This window comes from Hyperoodon ampullatus (assembly GCF_949752795.1).
Source record: "Hyperoodon ampullatus genome assembly, contig: scaffold_536, whole genome shotgun sequence".
NCBI lineage: Eukaryota > Metazoa > Chordata > Mammalia > Artiodactyla > Ziphiidae > Hyperoodon > Hyperoodon ampullatus.
This window is the reverse complement of record NW_027640754.1, coordinates 3,324-17,277: the sequence shown is the minus strand read 5'-3', so window position 1 is coordinate 17,277 and position 13,954 is coordinate 3,324. Positions and strand designations below refer to the sequence as shown.

The following is a 13,954-nucleotide window of genomic DNA, read 5'->3' as shown; positions in this document are numbered from 1 at the left end:
GAATAAGCAAAATGTGACATGTGCATACAATGAAATATTACTCAGCCATGAAAAGGAGTATGGTACTAGGACATACTATAACATGGATGAACCTCAGAGCACTATGCAAAGTGAAATATGCCAGATGCAAAAGGACAAATGCTGGATGATTCCATCTATATGAAATATCTAGAGTAGATAGACCCACAGAGACAGAAAGCAGATTAGTGATTGCTAAGGGGTGGGGAGGAATGGGGACGGAGAGTGACTGCTTAATGGATACAGGGTCTCCTAATGAAAATGTTTTGGAAGTGGATAGAGGTGAGACTTGCACAAAATTATGAGTGTACTAAATGGCAATGGATTGTTCACTTCAGGATGGTTAAATTTATTATGTCATCTGAAGGTTACCTCAATTTATAAAGGAGGTGGGGGCAACAACCTACGAAGCCGAAATATTTGGACCCAGAAATGTCCTTTTATACAAGATTCCGCATGATACCAGTGCATGCTACCATGTGTAAAACGGTTCTAAAAATCTCCCAGTATGGCTACATAGGACAATCCTCTAAAAGAGGTCAAAAATTAAAAGTTTTTCTTTTCAAAGCTTGGTTTTAAGAACACGAATCCTAAAGCAAAAGCATGGTTATAACCAGCACAAAAAGCCCCAGAGCAAGGTGGCATCATTGACCTGTCTGATAGCACTATTTCCAACTGGCAAGGAATTCAGAGGGTTCACCCGGACCACGTACGTGTGTCCAGCCTAGTCACTGGGATGGGGGAAATGAGGACAGAAAGCAGGGGGCAGGGAATCCCTGGTGGCACAGGGGTTGGGAGTCCGCCTGCCAATGCAGGGGACGTGGGTACGTGCCCCGGTCCGCGAGGATCCCACATGCCGCAGAGCGGCTGGGCCCGTGAGCCATGGCCGCTGAGCCTGTGCTCTGCAACGGGAGAGGCCACCACAGTGAGAGGCCCGCGTACCGCAAAAAAAAAAAAAAAAAAGCAGGGGGCAAGGAGGGAAGGATTGGGATTTTGGGATTAGCAGATACAAACTACAGGGTGGATAAACAGCAAGGTCCTACTGTAGAGCACAGACAACTATATTCATTATCCTGTGATAAACCATAATGAAAAAAAATATGAAAAAGAATATATATATACATAAAACTGAATCAGAAACTAACAGAAGAAATTAACACAACAGAAATTAACACAACATTGTAAATCAACTATACGTCAATAAAAAAGGAGGGGGAAAAGAAAAAAAAATAGAAGCCAAGGTTGGGTGACCTTTGTGGGGAGGGAGCATGCAGAAGAGGGGCTGGCAGGGTTCTATTTCTTACTCTGGGTGGCAGCTACAAGGGTGTTCACTTTCTTGTTACTCATTAAGCTATATATTTATGGTTTGGGCACTTTCATGAATGTGTGTTATATTTCACAATAAAAACAGTTTCTAAAACTGTAAAAAAATATAAATATAAAAAGTTAGCCTCCTTGAAAAGAGAAAATGGGTGAGAAAATTCTCCATATCCTGGAAATGACAGTACCAATGGGACTCTGACAGGTAGCACTCTTTCTAAGTTCCTGCCAGCACTGTGCTAGATACGTTGGGGGCACAGAGAACAGCAATCCCCATAGGATGCCTGCCCTTAGCAAGTACACAGTCCACTTCCAGGATTTTATCCCCAGGACATCATCCAGCAGAAGCACGAAGATGATGGAGATTTGTAACAACAACAAGACTGGAAACCACCCAGATATTTACAAAAGCAGGAGGGTTTTCTCAACATTTTGATTAGAAAGACTATCCAGCCTACCCACACCTATACCCTGGCAGGGTCAGCCTGTTCCCTATGCACATGGTGGTTGGTTGAGGGGGAGGCTGGTGAGCCTGCCCCAAGGGGGTGGGGGCTTGGAGGCTCAACAAAGGGGTGTGTGATGTGATGGTGACGGGTCACAAAGGGCTTGCGGTATAAATATGGTCGGGTCAAGAGACTCTGGCAGAGTCCTGCAGGGAGGTGACGAGGTGCTTTCGTTCCCTCTCTCTCTCTCTCTCTCTCTCTCCGAGACTCAATTTGTGGCTGGTGGCTCTGTCTTGAAGGAAGAGAGCCATGAGCAGTGAGAGTTTACCTCATTACACGGCCAATAGCTACTGTACAGTGGGGGTGTCGAGGACCTCCATGGGGGTCCTGCAACGACAACTGTACGAGGGAGGAGAGTATGACATTTTCAAGTACGCTCCCATGTTTGAGAGCAACTTTATCCAGGTCAGCAAGGAAGGAGAACTGATTGATCTAGACAACTGCGTCCGAACGGTGACTGTGGGCATCACATCCACCAGCCCCCTCTTCCCACTACCTGACATCATGCTGCTGGCCCGACCAACGAAAGTCTGTGAAGAGCATGTCAGATGCGCCGGGATCACCAAGGGGAGAGGTTGCAAGCCCGTGAAGACCCTAGAGCTCACCAGGCTGCTCCCCTTGAAGTTTGTCAAGATCTCCACCCACAACCGTGAGAAACAGCAGCTGTGCCTGAATCTTGCTACCGGCCGGACTTTCTATCTGCAGCTGTGCCCCTCTTCCGACGCACAAGACCACCACTTTTCCTATTGGGAAAAGCTTGTCTATATCCTGAGACCACCGGTAGACAGTTACAGCAGTACACCGATGCTCCAAACTGGAGATGCAGCGACTACAGAGGATGCCAAAATCCTAGTGGTAAGCACCTACAGGGACTCAAGAACACGGGGCAGGGTGCTTTGGGAGAGCAGGGCAAAGCTGGTCCTTCATAGCCTTTGGTGCTCTCTGAGACTCACCTGGGAAATACCTTCTATTGCTGAAAAGGGTCAGGGACAAACGAGCTATCACTACGGGAGTCACCACACTGGAGAGGTTCCGAGTGCTTCTCCACCTTGTCCCACGAGGCCGACTTTCAGAGAGAACTTAGGTATCATCTCGGCTGCACTGGTCTCATCACCAGGGCTGTAATCCCTTTTACAGCACCCTGACTGTCTGGTCTCTTCTTGAACACTTACCCCAGCCCAGGTAGTCTCATCAGTTGTGGAACATCATTCACAGTTAGGAAGTCCTTCCTTCATTGTGTCTCCCCGCGACTCCGACATGCTGATTCAAATCAGCCCAACCCGTGGAGTCACCAAAATGTAGAAGGTGTGCATCCCTTGACCCAGGGACCCCACTTCTAGGAATCTGTCCTGCAGAGAGAGAAGCACAAGGGTATAAAGTTAAAGTGTATATCATCATGGAGAATTGTATCAGTGCTCTCCCTGACCCTGGGACTGTTCAAGGAAAGTGGAGTGGCCGTTTGACAGGGGTGCAGTAGATGGGGTCTTGCATCCAATGGGAGCTTAGACTGGGTGATTTCAAAGGTTATTCTAAGTATAAGCCCTTGAGTTGCTCAGCTCCAGGATGAGAGAGGAGCGGACAGTTCTGATCTCACTTTCTGTCATCTCTATCTTACCTGTTTCTCCTCCCCTTGGCTCAGACCACAGAGCTCCACAGAGAAAGGGATCAGGATGAGGTTGGGCTTCACAAGCTTCGTGACGTGACTGGAGCCACGTCTTGTGCTTATGTGCGGGGAGAGGGAATCCATCATGCCCCCCGTGGATCAACTGCAGCCCTGGAAGGCGTCGAAGGATCGGCGGCAGGGATGACCGTGGGCCTGGTGGGAGCCACCATCGAGGATCCAGGAGAAAGCGGATCCGGCCAGGCCACTGCAGGTGCTGCCAGCCTATCCTTGCAGGACACGAACCTGGTCTCGGCGGATGTTGCCAGCACATCCTCGACGGGGGCAGATGGTCCAGAGAGCGGCAGGAGCATGGTGTTGCCAGGTGCAGTCACAACCAGCAAGCCTGCTGCTGGAAGAGTTGAAGGGAAGGTCGCAGCCCCCATGGTGTCCACCTTGCAGAGCGAAGGCTACATGTCTGAATGGGATGGAATCCAGAAGGTCTCCCACCCCAGGGATGAAGCCTGGGAGGAAAAAAAGAAAAGAAGGACACATCTTCATCGAGGAAAAGTTCCTATCACTGCAGGACACGTGAAGGTCACCACAGGACAGGAGGGGACAAGACCCAGAAATCATCCGCCCACTGGTCCTTATCCAGCCATGGAGACTCCAATGTTGACAAAGGAGGGGAGGACAGCTCGCAAACTGAGGAAGAGCCAGTCCGCCACCAGTTTGGGGACTCTAAGTAAGACATCCAGTAAGATCCTCTCCTTCTTTAGGAGCTTCAGTCATTCCTGATTCAGAAACAAGGCTCACACATGACCATTGAGAGGTAGACAAAGCCCAGGTTGGCTTGGATCCTTCCCTAGAGAGGCAATTCCTACTTTCTTTAATAAAGGAAACCATACCACTCCAAAAGAAATGCTATCTTGTGTTTTCTATGTCCCCTCGCCTGGTAGTGACTTCACAGTGACTTCTCTGATGCGAATTGTGCTTTGGCCTGAGACCCCAGCCTCCAGTCAAGCAGGAACCCCACCTCCCACCCACGCCCAGCAGAGCCAGCATTAGTGCCCTGCCTTGCCTCAACCCCTTTCTGCCTTTGGTTTCCCCAAGACAATGGCTGCAAGTCACAGACTACCTGCTGGGAAGCATCACCACCAGCATGTCCCCATGCCCTTCTTTTTCTCCCTGAAGGTCCCTGAACATGGTCATTCAGTCCAGTCCATAGACTAAGTGAAGATAGGACTCCTGTCTCCTCTAGGGATAATCAGGGAAGAAAAGAAGGAGTGCCTCAGCATTTGTAGGCAACCAGAATAGTGAAGTTTATCACCTTGATCAGGACTGACAGCCTGAGGGTCAAATCTTGCCAACTGCCTGGTTTTATGAATAAAGTTTTATTGGGCATAGCTACAGTCATTTATTTAAATATTGTCTAAGGCTGCTTTCACATGAAAATGACAGATTTGAGTAGCTGTCTCAGAAACCACATGGCCTGCAAAGTCACAGAAAACTTTGGCCCACCTGATTTTAATCTTAAAATTCTTCTTCCTGTTGGGTATATACTCTGGGTAAACTCTCACAAACGCTTGCCAGGAGACAACTAGGAGAATATTTGTAGTAAAACTGTAATAGCAAAACCCTGGAAACAGTCCACATGTTCGCCAAATAGGAGAAATGATCAATTGTGTCATATCCCTAGAGTGCAAATGACACAGCAGTGAAGATGAATAGCAGCTGTACAGGTTAGCATGGGGGAGTCTCCTGTAGTGTCAAATAAGAAAAGCAAGTCAGAAAAATACATACAATACAGTTCCATTTGTAGAAAAGTTCAAAAACAACATCAAACAATATGAGCAGGGGCACACATTTGCTAAAAGGGGAGAAAAAAACAAGGACATGATAAACACAAAATTCACAATAGTGGATTTCTGTAGGGTAAAAAGAAGGGAGGGATGGTCTGGGAGGAAAAGCTTCAACAGAGTGGGAATGTTTCTATTATGCAAAGGGGTATGTCCATGGGAATGTATTATCGTTTCCATTTTATTTTAACATCTCTGACATCAGGATGATTTTTATACTGCTGTCAACCACGTGACAGTCACTGCCTTAGAAATATCTCAACCAATTTGTTTCACTTTTGTTTTCCTTTCAATATATGCACAAGAGATGGATGACAAAGTCTGAAAGATATCTTTCAATAGCTATAAGATAAAGAAACTAAGTGACATAAATACTCACTATCCAGGAACACAAGAAAGGTTTAGATATATTGTTAAGGAATAACAGAATAATCCAAAATGCTCTGTACTGATGAATTATGTAAATTATATATGCATGTGGAAACCAATTCTAAAAATAAAAAAATCGTAAATGAGATTATGAAATCTCATTTCATAATGAGATTATGCATTTTTAAATGTCCATCATAAAAAAGTCTTTCCAATCTAAAAAAAGTTGTAAATAAATTTCATGAGTCCATGAAAATCATTAAATTGTTAACAACAGTTGATAACAGTTGGACTAGAGTAACTGTTGATAATAGTTAACAACAGCTGGATTTGAGAAGAATGCCTCTGAGAACCATGTGTGTTTGTATGAACCGGGGAGTCATCTGCTAGCCTTGCAATTCTCTGCTCATTCCCTTCTGTGACAACAGGGTCTACTAGGATGGAGGTTGGGTTTCCAGTAAAACTTAGGGACTTTCTCTGCAGAGCAAATTAAGTGGTAGAGGTGGAGGAGGTGAGAAATAAGATACGGATTCTGGGAGGAGTGGTAGCTTGGGAGGATGAGAGGAAGCCCTTCTCAGTTGCTCTGGTGGGTGGCTGGAAAATCCCATCTTGTGATTTCCGATACACAAAGACCAATAGATTGTGGGGATCAATGTGTCCTTGGAGTTCACTCTTGAAGCAGTGGGTCTTGGTAAGAGGAGAGAAAGAGCCGTGTTCTCTAAGACCTGAGAGGGATTTGGGGGAAGCCTTCCGGAAATGTGAGGCGTTACGGGGTAGAGGAGGGAGATAAAGGGGAGCTCTTTCCAAAGCCTTTGACTCAGAGCCCCAGATTTTCACTAGGCCAGAGGCTGAATCAGCGTAGTTAAAACAGCTTCATCTTAGGATTCTGTACTCTTGGCTTTACCTTTTGTCTTTCTTAGCCTGTATTATGCATTCTCACTCCCTCACCCCAAAGGACTTCTTTGACACGAACCTAGTCAGTCCACTATGCAGGGCGTTAGCTGAGCAGACCCACAGTTGACACAATTTACACCTCCAGTGCAGTAGTAAAGTGGAGGTGGGGACTTGCCCACTGAAACGTGCCCTGCCTGGCACTTTCTCTGGATTTCATTTTCTATCTTGACAGTTCATCAAGAGGCACATGCACAGATACCTTCGTATTTCAAAGCAACAGGCATCTTCCTCTGGAGGGAGACATCAATTTGGGTATCAAGTCAGTACACCCTATCAGATCAAGGCCAATATTTTGGACAGCAATATTCATCACCATGGTAGCAATTCTGCAGCTGCCAAGTGCAATTAGGCAATGGATGGTTGATTACAAACTGACCAATGTCCCAAACTTCAAGTCTGGCAACACACATACATACTAGAAGGGGTTTTTTTCCCTACAGCAAAATAAGGTCATTCACAGGATTGTTGTGATCGACTGGAGTCTTTCAGACAGAAGAAAGACGTGCTATGGTGGGAGGCATATTGAAGGCAGTGTCATGGCTGGCAGAGCAAGCGTGATGTGATGCTGGGGAACACAGCAGGGGCCACACCATGCAAGGTTTTGAGGTCCATTTAAAGGATTTTGATTTCTGACCTTGGAGTGATGCAAAGCCATGATATGTTTTCAATAGGGGAGTGGCCTGATCAAATGTGCACTTTGTGGAGGGTACTGTGGTTTCTGTGAAAAGAAGTATTTGGCTGGGGGGTTGTTAATATGGGACTTTATGTTACTTCCTATTTTTGGCCACAGGATCTATATAATGAGGAGATTGGAGGGTATGTTTTGAAAGACACCGTTCCATTTGAAATATCCACGTGGGGTGGACATTTCTTCAACAAAGGACTTGTGGCCCCAGCTGCTGGGGGTGCTTCCCACAGAAAGCCTTCAGCTGGCAGTGAGTTTGGAAATTGCCTGGGTTCCTCACCCGAGGTGCACGGCAAGAACTGATTGATGTGGAGTGTGAAGGTCAGGCCATCGTAGCCCAACACAGACCCTCTCGGAAGGGTCACTCCAGTTCAAGAGCTCAGGTTCGGGTTTCCCTGGTGGCGCAGTGGTGGGAGTCCGCCTGCCGATGCAGGGGACACGGGTTCGTGCCCCGGTCCGGGAGGACCCCACATGCCGTGGAGCGGCTGGGCCCGTCAGCCATGGCCGCTGAGCCTGCGCGTCCGGAGCCTGTGCTCCGCAACGGTAGAGGCCACAACAGTGAGTGGCCCGCGTACTGCAAAAAAAAAAAAAAAAAAAAAAAAAGAGCAGGGGGGAAGGAGGGAACGGTGACATATATGAAGAAGGACAAACACAAGGCCACACCAGGAGGGAGCTTGGCTAATCCATATGACCAGGCAAAGCAATGGTATCGCTCCTGCATAGCCCTGAATGAAAGCAAACGGGAATCACTGGGCTAAACACCATGGATTTAATAAAGCTATTAAGTCACAGCAATTCCTTTTTTTAAATTTAATTTTATTTATTTATTTTTGGCTGCATTGGGTCTTTGCTGCCATGTGCGGGCTTCTCATTGCAGAGGCTTCTCTTGTTGCAGAGTACGGGCTCTAGGTGTGTGGGCTTCAGTAGTTGTGGCACACAGGCTCAGTAGTTGTGGCACATGGGCTCTAGAACGCAGGCTCAGTAGTTGTGGAGCGTGCGCTTAATTGCTCTGTGGCATGTGGGATCTTCCTGGACCAGGGCTCGAACCCGTGTCCCCTGCATTGGCAGGCGGATTCTTAACCACTGCTCAACCAGGGAAGCCCCGGCAATTCCTTTTGAGGCCAATTAATCCTTCCGTGGCTATATCCCCTGTTGCTCCCAAGACTCACTACTCTCCTGCCAAGGAGTTTGGGTATCATGGTTCCCAATAAAGGCTTTGTCATCGTTTGTCTCCTGCCAGCCATTTTATCCCTGTGGGAGGGAGACTCCTTGGCATCGGCTGTCTTCCACCAGCACATTGTTCTTGCTACAACCCTAAGTCAATTGCTTTATGTTGCAAGGGAAACCACTTAATCTCACCGGCTAACACCTAACAAGGGGCCAGATCTCTTGATGGTTAGTGACGCTGTTGGCACCCTTCCCAAGGAAACAGATCATGTTACCATGTGTTCCTTTGCTCATGAACACAGTAGGGAGACTTACCCTGTGACAGGTGCTGTATTAAGAATATCATATGGGGCTTCCCTGGTGGCGCAGTGGTTGAGAGTCCGCCTGCCGATACAGCGGACACGGGTTCGTGCCCCGGTCCGGGAGGATCCCACATGCCGCGGAGCGGCTAGGCCGCTCGGCCTGCGTGTCCGGAGCCTGTGCTCCGCGACGGGAGAGGCCACAGCAGTGAGAGGCCCGCGTACCACCAAAAAAAAAAAAAAAAAAAAAAAAAAAGAATATCATATGTATTTGTCTTATTTCATTCCTGCAATGGCCCTATGAGATAGGCACTATTGTGTCCATTTAGTGGACGAGGAAACCGAGTCTTAAATGGTTTAGTAGCTGTTCAGTGTCTTAGGACTCCAAAGCCTGCCTCATGACCACCATGTTATACTGTCTCCATGTGCCTCCCCAATGGAAACCCTCCAGGGCTCCAGGAAATGACCGAGTCCCATCCCGCCCACCACCCACTAGCATCAGAGAGGATGGCTGAGAGCATCAGACACACAAAGAGGAGTGGACTTCCTCCCAAATACAAAGTCTATGTTCAGAGAGAAACTGACAAATAGACATCCACAGTCCCCTGCGCTCTTACCAGCCGAAACTCTCATTAGCACCAAGCCAAGCAGGAGGGAGTGGGGGAAATATGGCAGGTGAATGAGTACTAAGGACCAACAACCTAGATTGGCTACAAGGAGAACTCTCATGCAATACACGAAGGTAAATTCAAGCCATTGCTTTGGGGTTGAACAAGCTGGGTCCTAATTCCCGGCTCCTCCTTTAATCTGTATGACCTCTGGCAGTTTGGGCCCTGCCGAGAAGCCACATTCCCATTTGTACATTGGAGATGTGTATCTCACAGGGCAGCTGGGAAGAATGGAGGGGGTATTCCACATAAGAGCATTTACCACTTGCCTGCCTCAGGATGAATTCTTAAATGCCAGCTGTCGGTATTATTCCCAAAACCAGACCACAGTCATGCCAACACAACACACACACACGCTGCCTTAGGCCTGCCTGGCAAATTGAGAATCTGTGCTCACAGAAACCTGACTGTTCTTTCCCACTAACCAGTGTGTCCCTGGCTACTTCAACTCTCTGCCCTGCGTTTACCCAGCAGCTAAACGGGGATAATAGTATTGTCTACCTGCTAGGTTTGTGGTCTGGAATATTCAAAAGAGAAAGATTTTAGGGACAGCCTGGTTCCTGATTTTACAGGTAAGATCACCCATCGTCATGCCCTCTTTGCCCAGAGTTTTAGACTCCACCATTTGGCTGTCCAAATACTGCAAAATATGTTGATTGGGGCATTAATCCAGTGTTTGAAAACTGAGCAGGGCAGAGCCAGAGGTGAGCGCAGAAACAGCCAAAGCTCCCCGCTCACCGCACTTGGAGCCACTGGCCACTAGGGGCCGCTGGTTAGCCACAGAAAGCTGGAAGGATGCCTACCTACCTGGCAGGTTTTCAACACCGAGGTTCTTATTTAAATGGCTTCCTGGACTATCAGAAATCCAGCTCAGGGACCCTTGCAAGGAAGGCTGACTTTATTTTCCATAAGGGGGTTAACCCGTTTCCCCCTGAGGTGGAAAGAAAAGGAAGAGGGGCTGTAGCCTGCTCCCACCTAGTCTGTGGGCCACAAGGCTGGTGGGGGAGGAAACACCTGTGTGGCAGCATTGTGAAGATCCTTCACCTGCAAGAATTTCCCCAGTGCCCAGTGACTGAAATCCCTTTAAATCTTATAAACACTGTAAACTTCCAAAGCCCACTGCTAAGTGTAGAGTTTCAGGGAAGGGGCCACATGTCAGGCCACTAGTAAATGCTATTACATAGGAAAAGGAATCCGTGCACAACGAGGAAGAGCGTGCAAACCTAGAGTTACCAGATAGAGATTGAATTCCAGTTATTAGCTGTGAAGCCTTGGACAAGTTACTTAACATCTCTGAGCTTTAGTTTCCTTTAAAAGCCCTACTTCATGGGCTTTTTGCGTGGGTTTACTTGAATGAGATAACGTACACAAAATTTCTGACCTATTGAAAGACTAAGTAATTAGCTGTTCTTCTTTCTTCAGGTCAATGTAAGCTGCACTCAAGGTCTGGAGAGCAGGCATGCTGGCAGGGGTTAGGGGTTTAGGAAGAGGAACGGGGGTGACAAGGAAAGTTTAAAAGGCAGGAGGAGACCAACGTAGATGTCTCCAGTTCACTGACATCCAGATAAAGCAAGTCAAGAAGCTTCAAGATGTGTGTTCACATATTCAGAATTCTTTTCCCGTTGTGTGTTTGTAGGGTGTGCCATGCAGTGTGTGTGTGAAGTTAGCGGTGCTATAACTAGAGCTCAACTTTATATCCCAGATGCCAGAAAATGGGTAAAGTCCCCTGGAGGCAGGACACGTGAGGCAAAATGAGACTAGAAAAAATATCAGTTGTCAGAGAGATCAGGAACAATTAGGGAGACTCTAAGACTACCCAGTTCCGGATCCCACGCTGGGAGAAATGCAAAGTGAATCAGAGCACATCCACAGGGGAGCGAATGGCTTGGGTGGGGGACACAAACAGTCCCCAAAGATGAGTTGAAGAAATCTGGAGAGAGTGCTCTGCGCCGTGAAGAAGCGGCTCCCGAGTGCTGGGGGCATTTTGTGCTGGCTGGAGCCGGAGTAACAAGATGGCGGCGTCGGCGGAGTGACAGGGGTCCCTCCGGGCGGGAGCCGGCGGCAGTGGTGGCAGCGGTATCGCCGCCCTAACTCACCGCTCTCCTTTTCCAGCCCGCGACGTCGCCGCGAAAGTGAGGCAGCGGCGGCCGCCAGAAGCAAGTGGCCCAGCCTGGTTACCGTGAGAACCCTCTCAACAGTCTGCGGCCTGGCAGAAAGAAACCTGACAGCAGCGGTGATTAGGTTCTCCTTGGCCGACTCTGGGCCCTGTAACGCCAAGAAAAGAGCCAGCGTTTTCTGCTTCCTGCCGCCCTCCGGAGCCTTGCTCTGTGGACGAGCCCTAGAGATCTCCCGTTCTCCCCTTAGAGGTGTCGGGGCTTAGCCCCAGCCTCCATCTTCGTCTCTCAGGATGGCGAGCAGCAGCGGCTCCAAGGCCGAATTCATTGTCGGAGGGAAATATAAACTGGTACGGAAGATCGGGTCTGGCTCCTTCGGTGACATTTATCTGGCGATCAACATCACCAACGGCGAGGAAGTGGCAGTGAAGCTAGAATCTCAGAAGGCCAGGCATCCCCAGTTGCTGTACGAGAGCAAACTCTATAAGATTCTTCAAGGTGGGGTTGGCATCCCCCACATACGGTGGTATGGTCAGGAAAAAGACTACAATGTGCTAGTCATGGATCTTCTTGGACCCAGCCTCGAAGACCTCTTCAATTTCTGTTCAAGAAGGTTTACAGTGAAAACTGTCCTTATGTTAGCTGACCAGATGATCAGTAGAATTGAATATGTGCATACAAAGAATTTTATACACAGAGACATTAAACCAGATAACTTCTTAATGGGTATTGGGCGTCACTGTAATAAGTTATTCCTTATTGATTTTGGTTTGGCCAAAAAGTACAGAGACAACAGGACAAGGCAACACATACCATACAGAGAAGATAAAAATCTCACTGGCACTGCTCGATATGCTAGCATCAATGCACATATTTGTATTGAACAGAGTCGCCGAGATGACATGGAATCATTAGGATATGTTTTGATGTATTTTAATAGAACCAGCCTGCCATGGCAAGGACTAAAGGCTGCAACAAAGAAGCAAAAGTATGAAAAAATTAGCGAAAAGAAGATGTCCACACCTGTTGAAGTTTTATGTAAGGGATTTCCTGCAGAATTTGCCATGTACTTAAACTATTGCCGTGGGCTGTGCTTTGAGGAAGCCCCGGATTACATGTACCTGAGGCAGCTATTCCGCATTCTTTTCAGGACCCTGAATCACCAATATGACTACACATTTGATTGGACAATGTTAAAGCAGAAAGCAGCACAGCAGGCAGCCTCTTCAAGTGGGCAGGGTCAGCAGGCCCAAACCCCCACAGGCAAGCAAGCTGACAAAACCAAGAGTAACATGAAAGGTTTCTAAGCATGAATCAAGGAACAGAAGAAGCAGAGCAGGTGATCGGAGCAGCATTTGTTTCTCCCCAAATCTAGAAATTTTAGTTCATTATGTACACTAGCCAGTGGTTGTGGACAACCATTTACTTGGTGTAAAGAACTTAATTTCAGTATAATAAACTGGCTCTGGGCAGCAAAAAAAAAAAAAAACAAAAAAAACAAAATGTGGAATGCTCCTCTAGAAAAAGAGACTCACAAAGGAAATTGGATCCCTATCTTTGGAGCGCTCAAAGACTGTGGAGAAATAGAAGCAGCCGGCTGATTTATGGCAGGGGACCAAGAAGGTAAACGTAGGACCAATGAGCAGTGGAGAGTCCATGAGTCCCCTAATACCTTCACTCTGTGTGTGTGTGTGTGTGTGTGTTTACTGTACATATTGTGCATCTTTTAGGGGGAAAGGATCGATCTATGGCTTTCATCAGATTCTCATGAACTCAAATAAGTTAAGAATCCCACATATAAATAGTAACAGCTATAGTAACAGCTAACACTTGTGTGCAGGTTTTTGTGTGGCAATTAAGTGGCTGAGGCATTTTTAACTTCATTTTTTCGTTTTGATTTTCAGAACATTTGTGGGTAGGGTAAATGAAATAACATCATACCTGTGTTACCCATTGGAAAAGACATGGAAAAGATGAAGTTCTTGCCTCAATTTGTACAACTGGTAAAAGGCAGAGGTGAGACTTGAAGGTAAATCTTCTAACTCAAAATCTCTGTTCCTCTATTAATTCATAATTCATGTATTATCTAGCTCTCAGTAAATTATTTGAGAAAATAATTGAAAACTCTTATATACTACCCAAATGTTAGTTATTTTATTAAACCAGAGCTTGTTGTTGTTGTTTTTTTTTATTGTCTTTGTCACTACTTCCATCCCCCCTAGAAAGCACAGACAATGAAAGAGTAATCTGCTATAATATAAATTTAAAAGGGAAATACAAAGGTCACCCCTATTCTTTGCTACTTTTCATTTTATTGCTTTACTTAGAGAATGCTGCTAAGACACCTGTTCTTCATGTTTTGTCATTACCCTTTATTATCCTTTGCCATTGCTTTCAA

General features: G+C 46.9%; 2 protein-coding genes across 3 annotated transcripts; both read left to right on the top strand.

Moving 5' to 3' along the window:
• Positions 1–474: 474 nt before the first annotated feature.
• LOC307070058 (Golgi-associated RAB2 interactor protein 3-like) lies at positions 475–4,239 on the top strand (the record flags this gene model as incomplete). Its single annotated transcript, XM_079728661.1, has 3 exons — positions 475–524; positions 2,081–2,696; positions 3,481–4,239. 3 exons carry the CDS (start codon positions 475–477, stop codon positions 4,237–4,239), a joined length of 1,425 nt encoding a protein of 474 aa, XP_079584787.1.
• A 7,610-nt stretch (positions 4,240–11,849) lies between these two features.
• Positions 11,850–13,014, top strand: LOC307070059 (casein kinase I-like; the record flags this gene model as incomplete). Of its 2 annotated transcripts, XM_079728663.1 has the most annotated exons (2): positions 11,850–12,819; positions 12,856–13,014. In XM_079728663.1, 2 exons carry the CDS (start codon positions 11,850–11,852, stop codon positions 12,861–12,863), a joined length of 978 nt encoding a protein of 325 aa, XP_079584789.1. The 2 variants fall into 2 exon arrangements, with proteins under 2 accessions (XP_079584789.1, XP_079584788.1); XM_079728662.1 differs by having other exon boundaries at positions 11,850–12,863.
• Positions 13,015–13,954: the final 940 nt, after the last annotated feature.